This window comes from Ursus maritimus, unplaced genomic scaffold, assembly GCF_017311325.1.
Source record: "Ursus maritimus isolate PB19 unplaced genomic scaffold, ASM1731132v1 scaffold_6, whole genome shotgun sequence".
Taxonomy (NCBI): domain Eukaryota; kingdom Metazoa; phylum Chordata; class Mammalia; order Carnivora; family Ursidae; genus Ursus; species Ursus maritimus.
The window spans coordinates 33,911,514-33,935,279 of record NW_024426774.1 but is presented as its reverse complement, the minus strand read 5'-3'; the positions used below and the strand labels follow the sequence as shown (position 1 = coordinate 33,935,279).

Sequence of the window (23,766 nt, the reverse complement as noted above, 5' to 3'; positions counted from 1 at the left end):
GCCGAGGCCCCCGGGTCAGCTAATCCGTTGACCCCGGCCTCGGGTTGTGGGTACCCCCTGCAATTTCACGCCCGCCGCAGATAGGCTCCCCCTCATCTCACTGCTTCCGGGACCCCTCCCATCGTAGCGAAACATACTCCTGCTTAGCCCCCCTCCTAACCCAAGCGCTTTTCTACCCGCTTCTTTCTGACTCTGGCCACGGTCCTGTGAGCTGTGCTGGCGAGGGGTGCCAGTTAGCTCCTTTCTCGGTTGAGGAAACCGAAGCACCCAGCGAGCGATTTCAGAGTGTGTGTGTGAGAATTACTATCATCCTTTGGGTTTCAATTCTGTATTTAACAACTGAAAGAAAACTCTTGTCTCCCACCCGTCCCACCTAAAACCCATGCATGTCAACAAGACCCTCGTTCTGGGCCGGCCAGGGCCCCCTGTTTGCACCCAAATGCTTGTCTCATTCCTTCTCAGAGCCCAACGCAGCTGCCCTCTTGGCAGGACCAGCTCCCTGAAGACAGTGACTTAATTTCTTCCTAAGCAGCAAAGTCCTGGGGCCAGGAGGAACCACTGCCTTCCCACCCCCAGCCAACCAACCTGTTCCCAGCTGTGGAATGGCAACTAAGAGCTGAACAGTTACCTCACTTAGAGCCTGTTCGCTTTTGAAAGAGGAATGAAAGGGAAGATAGGTATTAAGCCAAAGAAATTCACCCTCTATAGCAGTCTCTGGGCCAAATTTGACCCGCAGGGGTATTTTGTTTGGTTGTCTGTTGACTCCTTACTTAAAAATTGGGAAAATCTGGACTTTTAGCATCTATGGAGAAATCAGAATGCTGGCCACATGAGACCCACATTCCTACACGGCCTCCTTGCCCAGTGCTAGTCAGCACCTTGCTGTCCTCAGAGGATCCGCATGCTCCTCCCGCTGCTCCTGTTGTCTCACACCTGGCCCCTGTAGGCATGTCGTTTGCAGCCCTGACGCTGTTTTTGTGTGTCTAACTGGGCCTTTCAAGGGACAGTCAAGTCCTTGCTGCAGCACTGCTCCTCAGTGGCTTTGTGACTTTGGTCTCTCTGGGTGAGCGTCATTTTGTCATCCTTAAAATTGAAGCAGTTAAACTTTCCCCCGTGTGTGTTGTGATGAAATGAGGTAGTGTGTTTAAAAGCACCAGTGAATTGCCTGACTCAAGGTGGGTGCTCACTGAAGGTTATTTCAATCTGAATCCTCAAGACTGACTTTTATTTTGTGGCCATCCTGTGGCTCACCCAACTGACACAAAAGAATCTGAAAAATATTTCAGGGATTCTGCTCTGCGTTTCTGTGGGAGCAGTATTTATGTTCACAGTCAAGCCTAGGCTGTGGGCAAATCTTCAAAGCAGAGGAGGAATGGGCCTAACTACTCATGGGAACAAGTTTTCTTGTTGGGGTGGTGGAAATGTCTTAGAATTAGATTATGGGGGTGGGTGCACAACTCTGAATACAGATTAAGAACCATTGAATCATACTTTTTAAAAAAGATTTTATTTATTTGAGAGAGAGACAGTAGGAGCAAGAGCATAAGCAGGGCGAGCAGCAGAGGGAGAGGGAGAAGCAGACTCCCCACTGAGCAAAGAGCTCCCTTGAAAGGCCCAACGTGGGGCTCCATCTAAGGACCCTGAGATCATGACCTGAGCTGAAGGCAGCCACTTAACCGACTAAGCCACCCAGATGCCCCTGAATCATACATTATAAGTGGAAGAATCATACGGTATATATATTATATCTCAGTGAAGGTGTTTTTTGTTTGTTTCTTTTTTTTAATTTTAACAGGATTATCCCCAGGAAGCTGAAGGACCCAGGAGCACCCTGACAAGCACAGACCCTTGGTGGGGGACGTTCATCAGCAAGTTGGGTTCAGCTTTAACTTTCTTCCAGTCCGTGTGTGCCCCATTGTGCTGCTTCTCTCCAGAGATTCAGAATTCACTTATCCCTAGTGCCAGTACACAGGGTTACCCAGGCTCCTGGGGCCTGCATTCCTATACCTTAAGCCCTGTCATTTCATTTAGTAACCTCTCTATTATATGTGCACAACTTTGTGAGCATTTTTAGGGACTCAGAGAAAAACAAGATGCAGCTAGAACCCTTGAGAAGTTATAGACTTAGAGTATACGTGAAACGTACCAGTAACTGCAACTAAAAAACCGAGTGGGGGCATCTGGATGGCTCAGTTAGTTAAGCGTCCAACTCTTGGTTTCGGCTCAGGTCATGATCTCAGGGTTGTGAGATCCATCCCCACATCAGGCTCCCTGCTCAGCGAGGAGTCTACTCAAGGTAGACTCAAGTCCTCCACCATGTACGTGCTCTCTCTTTTTCTCAAACACTTTAAAAAATTCTTAATTAAAAAAAACTGTAAGTTACCAAAAAAGGAAAATTCCATGCGTTCCCATACGTCCTCACCTTCCCCCCTTAACCACAGCCCCCAGCACTGCCTCTGGCTGACAGTCTCTCCTTTGTGTCCTGCCGCCTGCTCAGTTGCAGTGTATTCAATAAACGTCTAACTTCTTAAAAAAAAAAAAAAAAAACTGTGCAGTAAGTGCCACAAGGGGGCGCTGTGGGAGATCAGAGAAGTCAATTGATAGCGGAGAAAGAGCAAGAGTTACAGTTGTAAAGGATGTCTAGGATTTTTCTTTTTTTTTTTTTTTAAGATTTTATTTATTTATTTAACAGAGAGGGAGACACAACCAGTGAGAGAGGGAACACAAGCAGGGGGAGTGGGAAAGGAAGAAGCAGGCTCCCAGCGAGGAGCCTGATGCGGGGCTCAATCCCAGAACGCCAGGATCACGCCCTGAGCTGAAGGCAGACGCTTAATCACTGAGCCACCCAGGCGCCACAGATGTCTAGGATTTCAGTAGAACCAAGGAGTGGGGCAGATTTCAAGGGAATGCAGAAGAAGCAAAGTATGAAAGTGGGAAGACAAAGACATGTCCGAGGAACTGTAAGGAACTCAATTCAGTTGAGTGAAGGGCAAATGTAAGGAGTGGAACAATGTAATATAATTCGGGATAGATAAAATTTAGAATCTCTTGAAAACATAACGCCGTTATAAAGAGTTTTTACTTTATTCTGGGAGACAGTAGGAAGCCATACAGATTTGTGGTTGGGGGGGGGGTGTTTGTTTTTTGCAGCTTTATAGGAGGTGTTTGATTAGAGGGATTAACATCTAGACTAAGCAAAAAGTTACTATTTATCACGTGGCAAGCATTTGCAAAGTGCCACTTTAGCATACACGATATCATTTAATCCCCATAAAGCCCTGTTAAATATATTTATTTCCCCCATTTTAGCAATGAAGAAATCGAGGCCCAGAGAAGATAACTGACTTGCCTGGCCTCACCTGCCTCAAAGCTAGGCTGTCTCATTCCAGACCCTCTGTACAGGGGCTTCCTCACAGAGCTGGGCATGAGGAAGGTGATTCTCCTAGTGCTATGTAAGGTGTAGGTGGGAGAGTGGGGTGTAGGGGGGACCAGAGACAGGGAGTACAGCTGGGAGCCTATTGAAGGAGACAGAGCACGAGATGAGGTGTGCCTGATGGGGGTACCACAGGCAGGGGTAATGGAATGTTAGAAAGGTGAGCAAAATTTGGGGCGCCTGGGTGGCACAACGGTTAAGCGTCTGCCTTCCGCTCAGGGCGTGATCCCGGCGTTATGGGATCGAGCCCCACATCAGGCTCCTCTGCTATGAGCCTGCTTCTTCCTCTCCAACTCCCCCTGCTTGTGTTTCCTCTCTCACTGGCTGTCTCTATCTCCGTCGAATAAATAAATAAAATCTTTAAAAAAAAAAAAGGTGAGCAAAATTCAGAGGGACTTGGTGATTGTTTCTGGTGTGACCAGGAAGCCCTTAGGTTGCCGGAACTCTTGGGGTTGCAGAGGAATTCTGGCTCACCAAAAAGCCCCTGGCAACTTACGTACTAGGTGGTGAAATGCTTCCTCATCTAGGATTGGACATTCACATAGAGTGCGAGTCAGACTGAGTTGAATGACCCCAGTAAACACAATGTCCTACGTGGAGAAGGGATTCAGTAGATGGTAGTTCCCTCTCCATTTGCCTAGAACATCAGTTCACCCAGTCATGCACATTTCCGAACTACTCCATTCCTTCACTTCTTCATTTAGCAAAATTTTATGGTCTCCTCTGTGCCTGTCATCACACTAGGTTCCAGGGCTACACTGGCAAACAAGACACAATCTATGCAGAGGAATGTTTAAGATTTAACCGTGTAGTGATGAAATTGACTTTCTAAATTCATCTGGTGTACGTCTCTAAACAGGCTTTGCTCCCTTTCAGGTCTTCGTCCTAGGAGGCAATGCCCTTGTATTAACCAAGAGGCAGTTTGATGTGGTGATTAAAAGCATGGACTCTTGTGTCAGGCTGCTGGGGTTCAAATCCCAGCTTCACCCCTTCCTAGCTGTGCAATCTTAGGTCGATTTTTAGTGCCTCGTGTGCATCACCTGTTGAAAGGAGATAGTTTTACCTGCTCCTTAGGAGCGCTGGGCACCTAGAACTCCGCCAGGAATAGTAAGGGTAAAGGACTGTCTGACAGAGCTGCATTTCCCAAAAGCATTTATGAAGTACTTTGGGTCTGGGGCAGTCTGTGATCGAACACAGGAAAACTGTCTCATTCTTTGTCATACCCTTGCTTTCTTATTATAAATGGTCTTACCTGATGGCCCTTCCACCCAAAACTTGGTTCTGAATGGCTGCTGGCTCTTCTCCAAACTCCAGCCCTCACATGGAAGATGACAGTTTGCCAGGCCTAGGCGTATCCAGTAGCATGGCTGTAGGTTGGGTGGCTGTGCCAGAATGTTGTGTGTTGGGGCCACGTTGTTAGGCTAAGTATGTGACCTCACCAGGTGACTGACTTGCAGGGTCTCCTGAGGACACATTTTGGTGTGTAGGTTGCCACATGCTTGTTGAGAAATGGAATAATGTCCTAACTATATATAATGCAGACTCCTTGTAAAGACAGTCACAGGTCATGGTGCAGCTCATGCTGGTTCTGTGATGGGTCCATTCCTAACGAGGCAGCTGGTGGCTTGCAGTTTCAAGGACTGGCTTCCTCCACAGATGGAGGACAGACGGTTGTAACAAGCTGAGTCTCCTACTTGTACTGGGCAGCTCCTCTCTTAGGCTTCCCCCTCCCTACTATCCCATTCCCTCCAATTTCCATTGCAAAATAGAACTTTTAAAAGAAAAAAACAGGGGCAGCTGGCTGGGTCATTCAGAAGAGCATGTGACTCTTGATCTTGGGGTTGTGAGTTCGAGCCTCTTGTTGGGCATAGAGATTACTTAAATAAACTTTAAAATAAATAAAAGAAACAAAGAAGAAAAGAGAGAACGAAAAAAAAGAAAACAAACAGGCCATATCTGCACTGCCTTACTGCACCCCTGCCCACCTTCCTACCTGGGCCCTGATTTCCTTTCCTCTTGACAGCTCCAAGTCTCTGCCCACTAATCTTCCCATGCCCCAGACTGCCAGCTGGGATGAAATCCAAATCCAAGCCCCGTCATTTTTTCCTGAGGCCCCGTAGCCTTCTTAACTGTGTATCCAACGAACTTTTTAAAAAAGCCGACGAGCATGGACGCAGTACTTGTCATGCACTTGTGACTGGGCCCGGTGAGAGGAGGCTGGCCAAATGTAAGCTCTTCTGGGGGCAGACACCAGCAGCGGCGAGCAGGCTCAGTGAAGGCTCAGAATGCTAATTCCTGCCCGAGACCAATGTGCCAAGGAAATAGGAAAAGAAAGCCCACACAAGTGTGCCTATCACACCAGTACCTCAGAAGCCCCTTGGGGGTCCTCGCCAGTTGCTCTTCTCCCCGTCTCCCCACCAGAGATAACCACTTCTCTGACTTTTATATTAGCCAGGCCCTTACTTTTCTTCATAGTCTTACTCCTTATGTATGATCTCGAAACAATATATGGCTCAGTTTTGAGAAAATGAGTAGCAAGCACATCCCGTGCCGTCAAAGAGAGGGCGATATGGTTCCAATAGATGAGGGCACCAGGAGGTCAGACAGAGCAGAATGCCTGCATCCGACGCTGGCCTCGGCTCGCCTGAGCGTCTCTGGGGCTACTGCAGGCCGTGGGTGGGCGAGGCCACAAAGGAGGCCTGGAAGGGTTCAGGGCAGTTAGGCATCTAGCAGGGTCGTGGTATGGACCAGTATAGCTTCTTGGAAAGGGGTACATGTGAGGGGATTTCATTGTCGTTTTTAAAAATGTTGCATGGCCCAAACTCTTTCTTCTACTCTCACACTTGTTTGGTAGTTTGGCTAAGTATAAAATTCTAGATTCGGAAACCATTTATCTTCTTGCTTCTAGTGCAATGCTGAGAAGTCTGACACCCCGCTTCCTGATCCTGTGTGTGTGACCTGTTTCTGTCCTGAAGCTTATGGAATCCTCTGAATGTTCTGAAACTTTATAAGGTACCTTGCTGTCAGTTCATTTTCATGTGCTGGACACTCAGTCTGTCTGAAAACTCATGTCCTCCAGCTATGGGATACAGGCTTTATCCCTTCTTCGGCACGATTTTCCCCTCTCCATTTTCTCTGTTCTTTCTGGGCCCCCTGATTTGTCGTATGTGGGATCTACTTGGCAACCGTTATAATTTCTCTCCACTCTCTTCTAGCCCTTGGCATTTTCACTCTAATTTGGGGAGATTTCTTCTGTTTTACCCTTCAGTCTCTATAGCCCCCGCCATGCTTGTACATCCCTCACTCCACGCCTTTGCTCCTTTGTCAGCTGGGAACACCTGTGGCCAGTCTTGACCCTTCCAAGGCAGATGGGACGCCATCTCTTCCTCAAGGCCTCCCTGGCCTCACCTTCAGAGTCAGTTGAACATATACCTGCATCTCACTGAAAATAGGTGAACAAATATAAATAAACACTATTTCAAATAAAAACAGTAAGGAAGGATTCTAGAATACTTAGAGATGAGACCTACCCTGTGCCGGCTATGAAGTAATCATCTCTCAGCTCCAAACCCTTCTATTCTGGCCACCTTGCAAACCACATTCTGCTCTGCCAGCCACTCCCATGTAGGTTATGCCAAGGGGAGGCACGTGAAGGAGACTGCAGGGCTGGAGAAAAAAGGACTTGCTCCTTTCTGTCTGCCTCCTGAGCTCGTGAGCGACCCCCAGCGGCACTTCTTCGTGTGGGCAGGGGCCGTTCCCTCCCAGAGCCGCAGGTTGTAGATCTTCCAGCGCGCGTGCGCAGAACCAGCTACACCGTGTCCCTCGTCAGACGCCCCCACCAGCTGAGCGGCTCCCCTCCTCAGGGGGCAGTTTCTGCCCTCTTGAAATCTTTTTGATGTTTTCCTCTTTGTTCATTTTGTTTTCCCGCCCTGGGGATGGTTGCTTCCCGCAGTTGCTACTTGATACTTCAGATTCCCATCACACCTAGTCAACAGTTCTTTGTAATAAGTTCTTTGTTCATGTTACGGGTTTCTGCCTCCTGACTAGACTCTCACTGTTACAACTCCCACCTTTATTTTACAGAAACTCTCATCGTTACCATATAGGAGGTGATGGAGACAGAGAGGGACACTTATAAGGCAATATCCCGAATTCAGTGTTCTTGTTTATCCGTAGGAATAGGAGACGTTTTCCTGAACGGGGTTTCTGGTTTTTGACATAGCAGTTCTCCAGTGTTTTTGCCAAGAACATCTACAGGTGAAGCTGAGCATTTCAGCCCCACTGACTTCATTTCTTTTTCCACACTGGCCACATTTCTTCCTGGCACAGGGGCACTTTTCATCTTTACGTCTTCGGGTGCCCACTCTCCTGCAATTACGTTTTTGTGTCCTGATCGCTCCTTCAGCAGGAAGGAGGGCAGCTCTGATTCCTTAGTGTTTCCTTCCAGGGAATGGCCTCCCTGTTCTCTGGTTCTGTAGTATTTTTAATTCCTCAGGAACTGTCACCAGATTTCACTTTGGAAAACCCAGCTGTAAGTGAATCCCACTCATCCTTACCCAGGGAAAACGATCTCTAATGTTAGTGAAAAGATTTCTGTTATGAAAAAGTACTCTGCGCTTGGATTCAGATCTGGAACAGCTTGCTCCCAGAGCTTCCTGACAAGCAGGGAAATTTGGGAACTGTTCTATTTCCTTCCTGGGGAAATTAAAAAAAAAAAAAATCTTCCTTAGCAGAGCTCCAGAAGGTAACTTTCCAGTCAGCCATTCCCAAAGGACAAAGGAAGTTTATCTTCATTGGAAATTCAACCACCACCACCCCCCACTGCAGCTCCAGTGAATTATCTTAATTATCATTGCAGAGATGGGGCAGGGACAACATAAACCAGAAGAGACACTTAATCCAGAATGAACAATGTTGAGGTATCAACCCCCTGAGGCACTACACAGCCTATGCCAGAGATACGAATGCAATACTGTCCCATTTAATCTGACAAAGGTTTTTCTTTTCCTCCCTGATTTGAGGATATGCTCATGTGGAAATCTTACAAAGGTATGCAAATGAAACCCCAACCTTTTCTTTCATAAATCATTTTTATCCAAAACGATAAAATGTGATGAACTCAGGACTGTTAGAAGAATCCAAGGCAAACAGTTTGGTGACAGTGGAGCCCAGAGAGAACTCTGCTTCTCTGGTCAGATACGAACAGTGCATCTGGTATACCTGATGTGCACGTGAGCGAACACAGGCTCTGCTTTGCTTTACTGAACAGAATCATCCCTGGGAAAGAGGATGAGAGAGAAGTGTGTTGCACTGAGAGAGGGCACGAGCTTGGCTAGTGGCACTCCCGAGAGTAAGAGCAGGGCGGGAGGAGCAGCACTCCCCGGCATGGGGAAAGGTGTGGGAGGCCTCAGCCCCAGCAGGACAGGTATGGATCCTCACTCGGCATCACCCCCTCTTCCATTAAAGCATATTCACAAGTCTACCCTCTCAATATAGCAGAGCAGGTAACATTTTAGACACAATTTGGGAAGCACATCCTGGGGTGTGTGTTTTGTTTTGTGTGGTTTTTGGCTTAGAAGCAAGTTCTTTATTCTCAAGAGTGATCTCCAATTATGTATGTCACTGCTTCTGACCCAAGATCTCTGTGTACCTACTGAATGGTGACAGGGTGCTCTGGCAGAGACCCAGGACCTGCCAAGGATAGAATTACTTGGATGAACATCTACAAGCAGGGCCTACGATCTGAGCAGCATATAACACAGGAGCTAAGAACGAAGCCTTTAGAAGCATATTACTTGGTTCAAGTTTAGTCTCTGAAGGCTGTCTGCCCTTAGGCAGGTTCTTTTACCTTGAAGTACCTATTTCTCTGTAAAATGGGAGTGATAAAAGTATGTTCCTCTCAGAGATGCTAAGAAGGCTAGGTGAAGTAATCCACAGAAGGTGGTACTTAGTAGTCACTTAACAAAGGCTAGCAATTTTTACTACCATCACTTTTCCACAGAATTCATAGGCCCAAGGGACCCAATCTGGAAATCTGACCTCCAACCAGTGGTTTCTCTCTCCTCTACTCTGCTACAAGACAATTCCTCTCAGCTCTTAAGTGCTTGCTGCCTTTAGTGGCACGTGGGTATCGTCTAGCTAACAAGACTGCATCCCCCCCCTTAAAGGAAAGGACCAGCCCTCCCTAACTTACCTAGAATGTACTCAAATATTTTGGTGGGCATTATCATTCAGCCCTCCCTAACTTACCTAGAATGTACTCAAATATTTTGGCGGGCATTATCATTCAGAATGATTTTATTTTAAGGATACACAATATATATACATTTGTAAGTGCACATATGATGTATTTTATGTACATGGCTTAGATAGCTGTTTAAAGACAACCAGTGCCTGCTGGGAAATTATTTTCTACAAAAGTGTGGAAAACAACAAAGATCAACTTAGGAGACAAAAACTAGACATGGATACAAAGTCTGGATCTAGGTTTTCATAATCAAAAACAGTATCCTTACCAGCTCGTCCCTGCTAGGTGGTCACCACAGGGCAGAAAACTTGAATCAAAGACAGAACTTCAGGGAGCTAGTTCCCAGACTGGGAGGGAGAGAAGGGAAGAGAACAGACAAAACAGCTGGCACTTTGGTAGTGGGCTACAGCCTTGCCACAGGCCTGCGGCACGGCAGCACCCAGACTGGAGACGTCCTGGTCACTGAAGACGCGATGAGCCCCCTTCTGCCAACTTTTCTCGGGCAAACTCAATCCCCTTGCCTCACCAGAATGTCGGAAAGGTCCTCGGTTCCTTCCAGCTTTAGATTCTGAAGGAAGACCAAACACATGAACTTCAGCATACTAAAAATACAAGAATCGTAACACAGATTCTAATCAAGGTAACAGGAGAATGACTATAAAGAATGAGGTTTGTCCCATGATTGTAAGTAAAATCGTTACAACAAATATAATTTGTATGATAAAGCTAATTCCAAATCCTTGCCACCTGCAGGGAAAAGAAGCAAAAAGCAAAACTTCGTTGGCACTGGTTCCTGAAACAACCTCTCTCTGTAAAGGGCCCAAGAGCTAAGCTGTTTGCTGTGGCGGGAGTTGAGAGAAGTGGATGGCCACCAGGAGACCCAAGACATGCCTGTTAGCCGTGTCCATGCGTGGCCTTCTCCAGGCCCTCCCCTCACTGCCCCATCACCTCAGCCCTAGGGATGGCCACGACAGCGCCCCTTCTCTCCCATCTACGCAGGCCTTTCCCTACCCCCCCAGCCCTTCCTCCACCGAACACCCCCACTCCCACCCCGTGACTTCCCCACCAACCGGGGCACTTCTTTCCCTCAGCACGCAACAACTGTCTGAAGCCTTGCTCGTCTAAGCTCACCACAAGCATACCTCCCCTCCCTCGGCCCCAGGGACAGGCACGACTCACGGCCCTGGCTAGTGCATCTTCCTCTACTGCTAACGATGGAGAGCTGCGATCACACCTGCCCCAAGTGTGACTTCTGCGGCTCGGGGTCGGGTTTAAGTCTGGCTAATCAGCTGCACCATGCTGGCACCGAGGACCCAGCGTCCAGCACCGCATCCCAAGCCCTATCACGCCGTGCTTCTCAGGGGAGCTCGTTACCAGAGTGGCTGATGAAGGGTCCGCACGGGAGTGAAAGACTGGGAGAAAGGCCACAAAAAGAGTCATGTTCTGGTATTAAGTGTTGTGAGGGGGCGCCTGGGTGGCACAGCGGTTAAGCGTCTGCCTTCGGCTCAGGGCGTGATCCCAGCGTTCTGGGATCGAGCCCCACATCAGGCTCCTCCGCTGTGAGCCTGCTTCTTCCTCTCCCACTCCCCCTGCTTGTGTTCCCTCTCTCACTGGCTGTCTCTATCTCTGTCGAATAAATAAAATCTTTAAAAAAAAAAAAAGTGTTGTGAGATTTCTCGTGGTGGCTCTAAGCTCTGAGTTACTGCAGATCCCTGTAGATGATCGTGGTCACTGACACGGCCAATGTTACCAGCCAAATTTTCTCAAATAGCCCAAAGCCAAGCCCCAGTAACGGCCTCAGTGCTCAGCCCGGTGGTTCCGGACTGGTGCATCTCCCCATCCTTCAAGCTGAGCACTCTGGGCCCCTAAAAACACACTTGATCACAGCAAAATGAACAATCCTGGCCCCGCTGTTGGGGGAAGCAGAGCCGTGCTGAAGCCAGAGCATTATGTACCCCAGCGAGGCCACAAAACCATTAATGCTTTTCAGCAGGGTTTGCTTGGCCCCAGTCTACTTGGGAACCAAGTGAGGACCATCAAGCTGCTCTCTCACAGGGGAGAGGCAGGCTTCTGTGGAGACACACAGCCCAGGGCAACACTGATTCTCAGATTGGTGCAACTGAGTGAAATCAGTAACATTCTTAATTTGGACTCAAGATAAGGGTTTCTGAGCTTCGGAGACACCCATGCTTTAGGAGCCTGCTAGAACACACCCAGTGGGACAGTTCCCCAGCATCTATGTCCATAAAGATGGCACGAGGTTCCAGGCCATCAGGCAGTCACACTTCAGAATGTCAGACAGATGGATGGCTTGTATGCCCTCCTCCCCTGATGCGGGATCCTCCTGAGAGCCACTTGTGGATATCTTGTCAGGATGATAATATTATCTTTTCATTCGTTTTTGTCTCCTAGTTATTCTTTCTTCATGTAGTTTGCTTCTGACATCAGATTACTTAGGCTTTGTCAGGAATGACACAAAGACATTCTTACTACCATCTCCCACCACCATGGATGGCGTTGCATGGCCCCCAGTCCTGTCTTTATGACTTCTGCACCGGACACATTGTCTCTCCTGTTGCTGCTTCCTGCCTTCCATCCAGCAGCCACACGAATTCAGCGCTCCTGGGTCAGCAAACATCCAGAGTGGCTTGGAAGTACAAGTGTTCCCTGACAGGGGTGACATTGGGCTGTTCTGCTCATGCCTCAGCTATGAATGCCTAGGCCCGGCAGTCGGCCCCATGGCTGGACACACCCAGCACTTACCCTGGCTCGCTGGCTCTTCCACGTTGCTTCCCCACCCAAAATCAAAACTAACTTCTGCCAAATGGACACTTACTTCTTCCTGAGTGAGGTCACGAGCTTAGAAGAGGGGGTCCCTGACTCCCAGTGGTAGGTCCGCTTTGGAGAGGCTGACAGCTGAGCTGCACAGGCCGTCCTACGTGGGACCCTCTCTCCTCTGCACCTGGCAGTCAGTCCAGTCAAAGCCAGACCTGGGGAACAGAGCCGGTCATCACCGCATCACTTTCGTCATGAGGCCAGAGGTCAGACGTGGGCACTCAGGAAATCCTGGGCACTTCTACAGCACCCCGTTTTTGTCAGCATTCCAGTACAATCTGATCAATCCTCTCAAACCACACGTCGGTGTTCAGACAGGTGCCACACTCTAAGAGCCCCCTCTGAGCTCGGGGTAGGGGGGAGGGCAGAATCTACACCGGTGGTGCACGAGAGCAGCGAGGGCTAGTGACACTCTACTTCAGTGCCAACATCTGCGTTAGGGACCAGGGGCCCGGGGACACAAAGGATATCATCAAGTCTCACGTGGTACCCCACGTCCAGGCTTCTTGCTGCTGGCTGTGTGCTGGCCTGCCTCCCGGGCAGCACCAACAGACTCTTGACAAGATGGGTCCCTGCCTGCTCCACCAATAACTGCCACAGCTGCTCAGCTCTGCTGCTGGCGTGGCACCCTGCAGAGCCTGGCACACTGTCTCAGTTGGCACTTCTACTGCCCCCTGATGTGACACTCTAGTCCCAAGCCCTTGTTCACAGCTCTTGGTGGTCCAGCTTGGCTGGCCACTGCCTCCATGTCTTACGATTCCCTCCTCCTACATCTGTCTTCCTTTTGTCCTCATCTGTCCTCTCTGTTCTCCACTACGTTGCCATGTGTCTTGACTTCAGCACTGTCAGGATTTGGCCTTTAAAGCCTTTGACACCCCATGATACCAAAGCACTTTATGTTTTGAAGTTGGGAACTGATAGATTGCAATTCAGCACTTAAATTTTCCCATTTGGGTTCTCCTCATTATTTTCATATTTTTCATTGCTAATGAAAATGGCCTTTTTCTAAAATATTTCTAAGTGCCTGGTTAATCCTCTGGGGTTGAAAGTACTGTGTAAGTCACTGTATTTAAGATGCCCATGAAAGATCGGGTAAAAAACTCAAATATTGCTGTTAATAAAGAATACCCCCATGCTTATCCAATGTACCTACCTTTTCATTGGCTAAATGTAGGAGACAGGCAAAGGCCAGAGGTATAGAGAGGTTCTGAGCCATGAGAGGAGGCAGGCTGAAAAACAAAGAGGCAAGTATTTAGCTAGGTCACTGCGGTTCTAGGAACAAAGGCTCTTTCAACAAGTATGAATACACATGTCCAGTGAACAACCTAATGAGAAACAAAGAAATATTTCAGATGCATTTTATAAGCAGGTTTTTCCAGTTTCTTATTGGAAAATAAAATATCACTTGTTCCATTCCAGCCAATGGTGCAGAAAAATGCCTTTTTTTTTTTTTATGCCATGTTTAAAGTTGGTCTATATTCACCCATTTTTCAATGTAAAGAAGAAACGGCAGAACTGCCACAAGTATTAAAACAGCAGACCGGTGAGGGTCTGTCACGCTAGTGGCTCAGGCTAGAGCACTCGGCTGGGGCTCAGAGGAAGGGGCGGTGAGCCCCCCGCGCTCACCGGCACGCACCTCTTCTGCAGGTCCTTCGTGAGCCCGCTGAGCGTCTTCTCCTCAGCCACCTTTCCCGCGTCCTCTTCTTTTCCATTTTCCCTGTGGTTTGTCTAAAAGAAGAAGGATAGTGAGAATTCAGACATGTAGGGCCAGTTCACTTTTGAGAAAGCAACATAAATTTCAAAGCTGCAGCTCTGAAAAGTTGACATCTGAATGAAACCAAAACATTTTCTAAGTTACATCTTAAAGAAAAGGGACCCATAAAGGGACTCTGTGCCTCAGCCCTGGACCATGAGACTGACTGCCAAGTTATGCTAAATGTGAATGTCAATGGCCAGTATAATCCCAGTAAAGGAAAAATTGCAAAGAGGCTTCTAGGTTCCTCTAAAAAAAAAACCGAAATAACAAAAGCCATGACGATTTTTAGCTTCAACTGGGCTACACAACCAAGGGCAGCAAAGAATCCATAATCTGTCAGGCAAGCAGTTATCAAAGGATATCGTGTTTGGTATTTGCATTAAAATAACCCAGAATGTGTATACGGTGAGAGGCATGGGGTGACAGGACAGGATGGGGGACAGTATAGATAAAACAGTGATAATGACTGGAAGTAGGTGTTCACTATAGTATTCTCTCTTTACTTTTGAATATGTTCTTCCTTTTTTTAAAAAAAAATTTATTTATTTGAGAGAGGGTGAGAGAGCATGCACAAGCGGGAAGAGGGGCAGAGGGAGAGAGAGAGAGAATCTTCAAGCAGACTCCCCACGGAGGGTGGAGCCTGACTCGGGGTTCAAACCCAGGACCCTGAGACCATGGCCTGAGCCGAAATCAAGAGTCAGATGCTTAACCAACTGAGCCACCCAGGAGCGCTGTTTGAATATTTTCATGATAAAGGATTTTTTAAAAAAAGAATAAATCCTTCATCAACCAGAATCCCTGAAGGAAAAAGTACTATAAATCATTTAAATTCAAAGTTTAAGTAGAACCCCTTTCCTACTTCTTAAAAAGCACATTTGTATCCTATTCAGTTTCAGTTGATAAAACCTTATGAATATGACTGAAGCTTTATCTGATATCCATGACTACACAACTCAGGGTCCTCAATCAAATCATGATTTTCACTTCTTAGCCAGCAGGAGAAGGTTTGAGAGAACAGGTTGAGTTTAGAAAGCTCAGAACATTGCCAGAGCAGAAGAGGTCCAGAAGAGAGGATGGAAGGATTCTGGTTAACTGAAAGTTCATTTAATTGGAAAGAGTTAGTCAACATTTCATCTTGTTCTGAAGGAGAAAGAGACCATTTGACAGCAAAATAATTTTTTTTTTTTTACTACTTTTCTACTTAGAATACACATCAAAGGGTTTAAACATTTTATGGCACGTGAGATGTTAGCATTTGCTTTCCAAAAGCGTCATTCATCAACCTAAATGGACAGCAACGAATATGTACACCAAATTTTTCCTCAACTGTTTAATTGTTTAATTACTAAAGCTGCTACTTTAAAGCAGTATGAAATGCTTTGATTTGTATTTTGTGATTACCAGCAAGGCTGAATAACATCCCATGAGCTAGTCTACCATCTGTATCCCCTTTCGTGTGACTTGCGTGTTCATATACTTGGCTCATTTCACTTTCAGAGGGGTGAGATCTTCCTTGTATTTCTGAATGAATGCTTTCTGTATTCACCCTATTGTAGCCTTTACTACGAGCCATTCCGCTCCCACACACTGGGCACCTAGAGAGTGAGCAGCACACGTTACCTCTGTGTCTGCTTGCTTGGAGAGCTTGGTCAGCAAACCCCACATGCTCTGCTTCAGCTTCTTCATGTCCATCCTTTTGGCAGTCTTGGCATAATGAATTTCAATTTTATTTACCTGAAATAGATATGTGACAAAGTAAAATTAAGCCAAATAAAGAAACATGTCCCATCAACCCATTGTGAAATCAAAAGTCTGGAGTTTAAATAAAGAATCTGGTTTAGTCTTATCAAAGAAGTCACAGAGCTTCCTTTGGATATACCAAAACAGAGTGCCTCCTTTCAATCAAATTTCTTGTTGATCAAGTGCAGTCTACATTAAGACTAACCCGGAATTCCAGTGTAAAAGAGACAGGTCAATCAAATATTTATGAAATCACCAAGCCTGTCACCTGGTATGGGACAGATGCTTAATGCATGATCATTTCATATTGAATCTGGCCAAGATTTTCTTTCTTTTTTTTTTCTTTTTTAAAAACATTTTAGGGGCACCTGGGTGGCTCAGTCGTTAAGTGTCTGCCTTCGGCTCAGGCGTGATCCCAGCGATCCGGGATCAAGCCCCACATCAGGCTCCTCCGCTGGGAGCCTGCTTCTTCCTCTCCCACTCCCCCTGCTTGTGTTCCCTCTCTCGCTGGCTGTCTCTCTCTGTCAAATAAATAAATAAAATCTTTAAAATAAAAATAAATAAATAAATAAATAAATAAATAAATAAATAAATAAATAAATAAAAACATTTTATTTTTAAGTAATCTCTACATCCAACATGGGGCTTGAACTCACAACCCTGAGATCAAGAGTCTCATGCTTCACAGACTGAACCAGCCAGGCGTCCCAGGCCAAGATTTTCTAGAGCTATATAGCTAGCCTCACCCAAACAGCACAGAAACCCATTTTCCCTGCCTGCAGCCTTCATTCAGATCCTTTACCACTTTGCCTCTAGTCATATGGTTTATCACCATCTCTGAAGAGATGGCTAGTTCCACACAAACTTAATTAGCCATCAGCTCATTCTCAACATGGCCCTACTTAAGAGTCAGCCACCTGGAGAGTAACAGGTTAAAACCAAGAAAGGAAAAAAAAAAATCAAGTCCAGACCAGTGTGACTCTCATATAGGAGGAAAATTAAATAGATCTCAGGCAACCAATCTAACATAATTCTTGGCTTTCATCTTTACCTTCTGAGGCTCAGCTACCAGATTCAACTCCCCATAAGTGGTGATGTCCAATCCTTGCACTTCAGGCACGACACCATTCTCTTGTGCTGTCTTAGGTGGCTGGCAGGATGTAAGGTCAAAGGTTCCAGCTGGTCCCACGAATAAGTCATCCGACTCTTCGTAATCACTGTCAGCAGCCTGGGCAAGGAAACAGATTTTCAAGTTTGGCAGAAGCTGCCTGAGAGGCTTCGAAGTACCCTTGAAAAAGACTCTGTATTCATGCATTAAAAGTAAAGCATCTGAGAGTTCATTACGTGAGTCAAGCCTAGGATGGACTTCAAGGTGTCTCCAGTTATCTTCCTGTTACACATAAACCCTATGAGGAAGGTATCTGTTAACTAAGACCTCTAGAGCAAGTTAAAAGGAATAATCGCAACTATCCGTGTCCCTCTTAGCTTCTAGCCAATTTAAGATTTCATTTTATGGAAAGCATTTCCAAAACACCAGGGATCTGACCCACATGCCTCACCCAATGTGAGCATAAGAGGTGCCAGGGGTCACCAGCTGGCACAGAGGTCCTGCCTGGGAGCTGTGAAAAAGTCATTCTTGCACCAAGCCCAGTAGGAATGGGTCAGATCTCTGGGCTGGGGCCTAGGACTTGGTTTTTGAGCAGGCTCTCCGGGTGATTCTTATACCCCCTAAAAATGTGAGAGGCACTCGCCAAGAGATCAGTCTGGATTTTCACTAAAAGGTAACAACCCTACTCTCCTCCAAGGAAGATGATAAGGGGAACAAACTATTCTTCAGTTCTTGTCCCTCTCCCCACAGGGACACAGAGGAGACCTAATATTTTTCCCCTTTCTGTTATTCACATTTGCCATCTCATTAGTGGACTCACAAAAGGAATAGTGAGATTATTTAGTCTAAACCAAGATCTAAAGATGGGGAGTGGCTTGTATAAATTCACAACATAAGAACCAAGATCAGAGCTACAAGCCCAGTCTCCCAAGGCTACCGCATAGACTTTTCCCTTTCGGACCACACCATCGTCACACGTCTATATGTCCTGTCTCCCTAGGCAAAAATATTAGCTCCTAAAAGCAAGGAGTATTTTCCTCTGAAATCCCAAAATAGCCAAAATAAGTGCTTTGCAAACGCTAAAGACATTGACTGGTTTATGGGAATAGGACCATTCCCTTTCCACATACAGGGCTTGAGGTAAAGCCGGCCAAGGTTTTGGCTGTTTCCTCAGCTTTGCTCCATTTCCTGATGCCTGGGGGGGCAGGGCAGGCAGCCACACGCCCCCACCTGATTCAGAATTTCCTACAGCCTTCCGCCACGTAGGAAAGAGAAGGGATGGGGTACATGAAAGGCTCTTCCACTTACAAGAGAGGACAGAGCTCTTCTCTCCTCTTACCTGTAATCCAGGGCAAAAGTTGGAGGTGTCGTTAGGGTTGTTATAATCATAGTCTCCAATTTCTTCATAATGTTCAGTTCCTGCTCTCTGGCCTTGGGCCATCTTAAGTAACTAGAATGAAGAAAAGAACAACTGCACAAAGCAATTTCTAGAAAAGCAGCTCTAACCTAGGTTGGATAATAACTTTAGTTGTTTTTTTTTTTTTTTTTTTGGTAAAGATTTTATTTATTTATTTATTTGACAGAGAGAGAGAGAGAGCAAGCGCGTGCACAAGCAGGTGGACTGGCAGGCAGAGGGAGAAGGAGGCTCCCTCCGTTCTAGAGCAAGCCCCAGGGTAGCAAGGCTTGGAGACTCCATCCATCCCAAATATACCAGAGCAGCCGGTTTGCAATTAGGTCTGCACACAACTTCATTTGAAAAAGGGTTCATTAAAAAACAAAAGTGCCTATAGCTATCTGAAAAGAAGTCAACTTGCTGCCACTCAAACAATTCTGAAAGAAAACCCACTCAAAATTTTAATTCACAGACAGCCTGTTCCATTTCTGGGGCAATCACTGCTCCTACATAGCTGTACGGAGAAACATCCAGCTCTTCGCCCTGTCATTACACCCCCAAGCCCTTGTTCTGCCTTCCAGAGCCTCACGGAACAAGTCTGCCTCCTCTTTGGGAATGCCTGTGACCACAGCCATTCAGATATTTGCTGGCCATTAGACCAGTGGTTTTTACTTGGGGTGTGCGTCTTTGGGGTGGAGGAAATGAGGCTGAAGGTATGTACAATTTACAAAGCATACTGAGTATTTTAATACAACGATATATTCCAAAAGCAGCCAAAAAAAACCCCCTCACAATGTTTTTATAATACAAATCCAAAAATAATATTCAACAATAGGTATTTATTGACTTAAGAAAAGTCCTCTTTCTTCCACAGTTCCTCATAGGACACCATTTCTAAATCCCTCTCCATTTAGGATACTCTCCTTCAGGCACACTCTAAATTGTCCATAGTCTACAGGAAGTGTTTCAGGAAGGGGACGTGACCCCCTTGTGTATCAGCTGGTTGCTACTAGAATCCCCCTATAAGATATTAAACTGGATGGTTGATCTGTATGGTCTCGAGACAAACAGTGCTTATTAATCCAGCATTTAGTTTCCAGGGTGTCCAGAGTTTAATAGTCATTTTCCCTGTGTAGCTCCGCGGGAAGGACAGGGATCTCCAGCTCCTGCTACCTGGCTGCCCTACCACACACAGTGACTCTGACCCTGTGGACAATCTGAAACAGAAGTTCTTTCTTCTGTAAGAGATAACTCAAAAACAAACAAACAAACAAACAAACAAACAAACCACCACCACCACCCCTGGAATGTAATGACCTAATGAATATGCAAATTCCCACCTAAGGCCACAGTCTTCAAATTCTCCTGATAAGGGCTTGAGGGAAGGGGGTGGCTTGCGGCCACAGAGAGCAGCTCCAGGCTGGGCGAGGATTGGTAGAAGTGTCCTACCATCCTGCTCTTCTGCGGCAGGGCCCCATTTTCCCATTAGAACACGATGACAGGGCTAGCATCTAACCAACACTGACCACAGCCATCATTTCTACTACTGCTACAACTTCGTATTCCTTTCTTCATTTGTAAGAGTATTTCTGTTAACAGTACAGATTAAAAAGAAAAATAAATTTGTTGGTTTATAAAAACACAATGAGAGATAGTGAATTCAGGGAACTGTATGCATTATGATTAAGGCACTGTAGAGAAACAGGCAAAATAAGGAAGAGGAAACTGAACACAGTTTGTGTCTATGACACCACAAGACCAGAACACCCAGGAATGCAAATGAGCAGAGGTTCCAGATAAAACAGAACTTAGCAGGAGCCGCTGCCTGGTAACTCTGGCAACAGGGACCTGCGCTTGCTACCGGCATCGCCAGAAGAGCCACGGGCAGATGAAGTGAACAGCCACTGGGATCCAGCACCTGATGGCCTAGATGCTCATCGGAACAGAGGAGCCTCCTAGGAGCCCAGGAAGGTTGCACAGCAGCAGAGAACTCCCTGAGGACTGCACGGTCAGGTGCTTGGCACCCACATTACCCCACAAGTCACAGTGGGGCTTGTGTCTACACCTTGACCATGAGGAAGGCAGTGTGGCCTGGCTAGTGAATCCATAACTTCAATGAGAAGGTGAGAGAATCAAGAAATAACTATCATCTTGTAAAAACCTCAACGAAAGACTGTTTATCCCCCTAGCATTTCAGCACATAGGCCTCACCGGCCACCCAGCAGTCTCGCCAGTATTTCCAAGTCTTTAGTGCGTGTCTATCCCCTAAGCAGTCCCTTTAGCTTTGCTACACCTGTTGCATCTCCAAGGGACGGCCCCCGGCCAACACATTCCCCTCCCCTCGCGCTCTCCCTTTCCTTGAAGGCACGGGCTGATGGTCACACTGCCAACCATCTGATGCCTCCCATGTTATCAGCACGTTCGACAGCAGCAGCCTGGAGGAACCACGGAGCAGCCTTACCCTGGTGCCTGGTTTGAGATGCAGCTGGACAAGATGATCAATCTCGTAGAGGAAATCCGTAGGAAGAGTTGTGGCTTTCCAATTCTGGTTCTCCAAAGTGGACTTGGCCAGAATAGTAGAAACCTATTAATTAAAAAACAAGTTTTTAGGCATTTTTTTTTTTGAGAGTGAGAAATCAAGAGAGCACACATGGGGGGGAGCAGTGGGAGGGTGGCAGAGGGAGAGAGAGAATCTTAAGCAGGCTCCATGCTGAACACAGAGTCTGTTGCAGGGCTCAATCTCATAACCCTGAGATCATGATTTGAGCCAAAATCAAGAGTTGGATGCTTAAGCAACTGAACCACCCGGGCACCCCTAAGCATCTTTAAAAGAATGGTCAAAACATATATATATATATTTTAACTAGCTTGGGAAGGATTTGGTCAGCACTAGTCTACTGTCAGAGTTCCCAGTTCTGTGTAAAAGACTGATTTTGCTAGATATTATTCATATTCTAAACTTGATTTTATCTGCCACTGAGTTCAGAACTATTTCTTAATTCCTCCAGAGTTTGAGAGAGAATGAAACCATCCATTTACTCTAAAACTTAAATTTGTAATGAATTAAAAAAAAATCATATCTGAAAAGAAGAGTGAAAAGAGCAATTTAAGAAAGCATAAATGCTAATAAATCTAGCACAAACCTTTGTTTTTTTAAAATATACATCAAAGTCAATATCATCGTCAAAGTCAATTTCAAAATCTTTCTTTGTACTCTTCTTTTTGTTCTCTGATTTAGAGGAAGCATCATCTGCAGAAATGAACACAGATGTCAACACTGTTCACCTCCGTGGACAATATTATGTACCCATTTTGCAAGATCTTATCAACCGCAAAAATGCTCGGCATTTTTGTCTGAGCGTAACAGCATAAGGAAAAGCAAACCATACACCTAGTTTCATCCTTAACTTATAATTTGTGGTCTTGCTAACAAAACACAATTAAAAATATGCTAATTAATCCCTTCTTTTCAAAGAGAGAATGCAAAACACATAATGCTTGCACGGCCCTTCAGAATTCTAGAGTCCTGCCTTGTAAGCCTGTGGTCATTCCCACGTATGGCCGCTGTCTGAAGTCACGTGGATACTGGATAATCATCAACACTATCTTTTAAAGTTCATACTTGGAAGTACATATGTTCAAACTTAGAAGTACATACGTTTGAGTCGGGGTCTAAAACGCCAGTGGTCCGGGCCAGCCCACATTGACATGGTACGGGGACTAAAATAGGAATATTCTCCAGGTTTCATGGACAGAAGGGGGCACATGGTCCTAATGTCTCCATCCCCAAGGGAAATCATTTCTTCCCTGTAACACACATGAAATCATGTTTTTACATGTCCAACTGTGTTCATGTCAATACACATAACACAATCATGCCATTTACATGCAAAGCAGCATGTGATGAAATTGAAGACTCTACCAACCCACTTCTCCACAGATGAGCAGCATTTCTAAGAGTAAGTCCAATATAAACATTTCATCATTAATAATGAGTTTCAACCTTATCAAGTGCTTTTGTTTCTCTTAATTTTACAATATGATCATAGCTACACAAGGTTTTAAAGGGTTTCATGAAATGCAAGCTTACCTATTTGAGAGACAAGGAAACAGTGGCAGAGAGAAAGTTAGGGTTTTTTTTTTAAGATTTTATTTATTTATTTGAGAGAGAGAAAGTGCACAAGAGGAAGGAGGGTCACAGGGAGAAGCAGACTCCCCTCTGAGCAGGGAGCCTGATGTGGGGCTCAATCCCAGGACTTCGGGATCATGACCTGAGCCAAAGGCAGATGCTTAACCGACTTAGACACACAGGTGCCCTGGAGAGACAGTAAGTTTTTATGTAAGACTGAAGTTCGTAAAATGCCAGAGCTGGGAGTAGGACACAATTCTCTGAATCAGCCTCAAGATCGTTCCAAACACAAGGCTTCCTGCCATACGAGATGATAATCTGTCCTTACCATCCTTCCTTAAGTGAGGGTTCTAATAACACCTGTAGTATCTACTAAAAGTGAATAGATGCTATTCTGATTTGTCCCCCAAATGATTGGGGGAGGCACTTATAATCTGTAAGCCAACTAGCTTTGTTCTTTGCTGTGTGTGAAGTCTAACTGGCTAGTCCAGCATGGTAGTTTGGGTTTGGTTTTTCAACCTTTCTGCAATGTACTAGTATGTGCGGGTAGCTTTCGACCACAAGCCTGATGCAGAAAGTATGTTAGTGCTGCTATACTGCCCTCTAAAGGTAAAGGTAACAAGGAAACCTCAGACACTGAGCTGCTTTTTATCTACACTGAGCCATACGTATACACCCTCTTCACACCAAGCCTTGTGGAATAAGGTTAAATAGCTTTAAAAGAGGACTTGGCTTTTATCTACAGAATCTTTACTTTAAAACCGGGAAACTCTATTTGTCTATTTTATTGTATAATGAAAACTTAAATTTTATTATTCTTTTTAAAGATTTTTAAGTAATCTCTCCACCCAATATGGGAGTTGAACTTACAACCCTGAGATCAAGAGTCACACGCTCTACCAACTGAGCCAGCCAGATGCCCCTAAAATTTAATTTTAAAAATTAGAATGTACTAAAAAAAGTCACATTTCTAGTATGTAGAATGCCTCTATGTTACTACGTAACAATTGTACTGCACTGTGAGCTCCAGAGGGAGAAAGGAGATGGCTTCAGTGGAATCTCTGCTCAGTTCTCACAGGTACTCTTCTGTTTTGGTGGTCAGGTTGGGAATTTATTGGGAACTTA

The 23,766-nt window shown here is 45.8% G+C and overlaps 1 protein-coding gene and 1 long non-coding RNA gene across 3 annotated transcripts in view; one reads left to right on the top strand and one right to left on the bottom strand.

Annotated features, from left to right (window-relative positions):
- The first annotated feature begins 17 nt into the window (after positions 1–17).
- Positions 18–11,212, top strand: LOC103671535. Its single transcript, XR_570936.2, has 4 exons — positions 18–1,063; positions 1,796–1,872; positions 6,342–6,445; positions 10,434–11,212. It is a non-coding gene; the product is annotated as an uncharacterized LOC103671535 (long non-coding RNA).
- Positions 9,713–23,766, bottom strand: part of NCAPH (non-SMC condensin I complex subunit H) — a 33,980-nt gene continuing 19,926 nt past the window's right edge. Inside the window, exons 10-18 of one of the 2 annotated variants that reach the window (XM_008700183.2) lie at positions 22,171–22,319; positions 21,656–21,762; positions 20,974–21,096; positions 18,459–18,569; positions 17,063–17,239; positions 15,892–16,005; positions 14,142–14,243; positions 13,669–13,744; positions 9,713–10,248 (exon numbers count right to left, since the gene is read on the bottom strand). In XM_008700183.2, coding sequence (XP_008698405.1) covers positions 13,673–13,744; positions 14,142–14,243; positions 15,892–16,005; positions 17,063–17,239; positions 18,459–18,569; positions 20,974–21,096; positions 21,656–21,762; positions 22,171–22,319 — 955 coding nt within the window. In that variant the 3' untranslated portion in view covers positions 9,713–10,248; positions 13,669–13,672. The remainder of the gene's footprint in view (positions 10,249–13,668; positions 13,745–14,141; positions 14,244–15,891; positions 16,006–17,062; positions 17,240–18,458; positions 18,570–20,973; positions 21,097–21,655; positions 21,763–22,170; positions 22,320–23,766) is intronic. The other variant, XM_008700182.2, reaches the window with a different exon arrangement.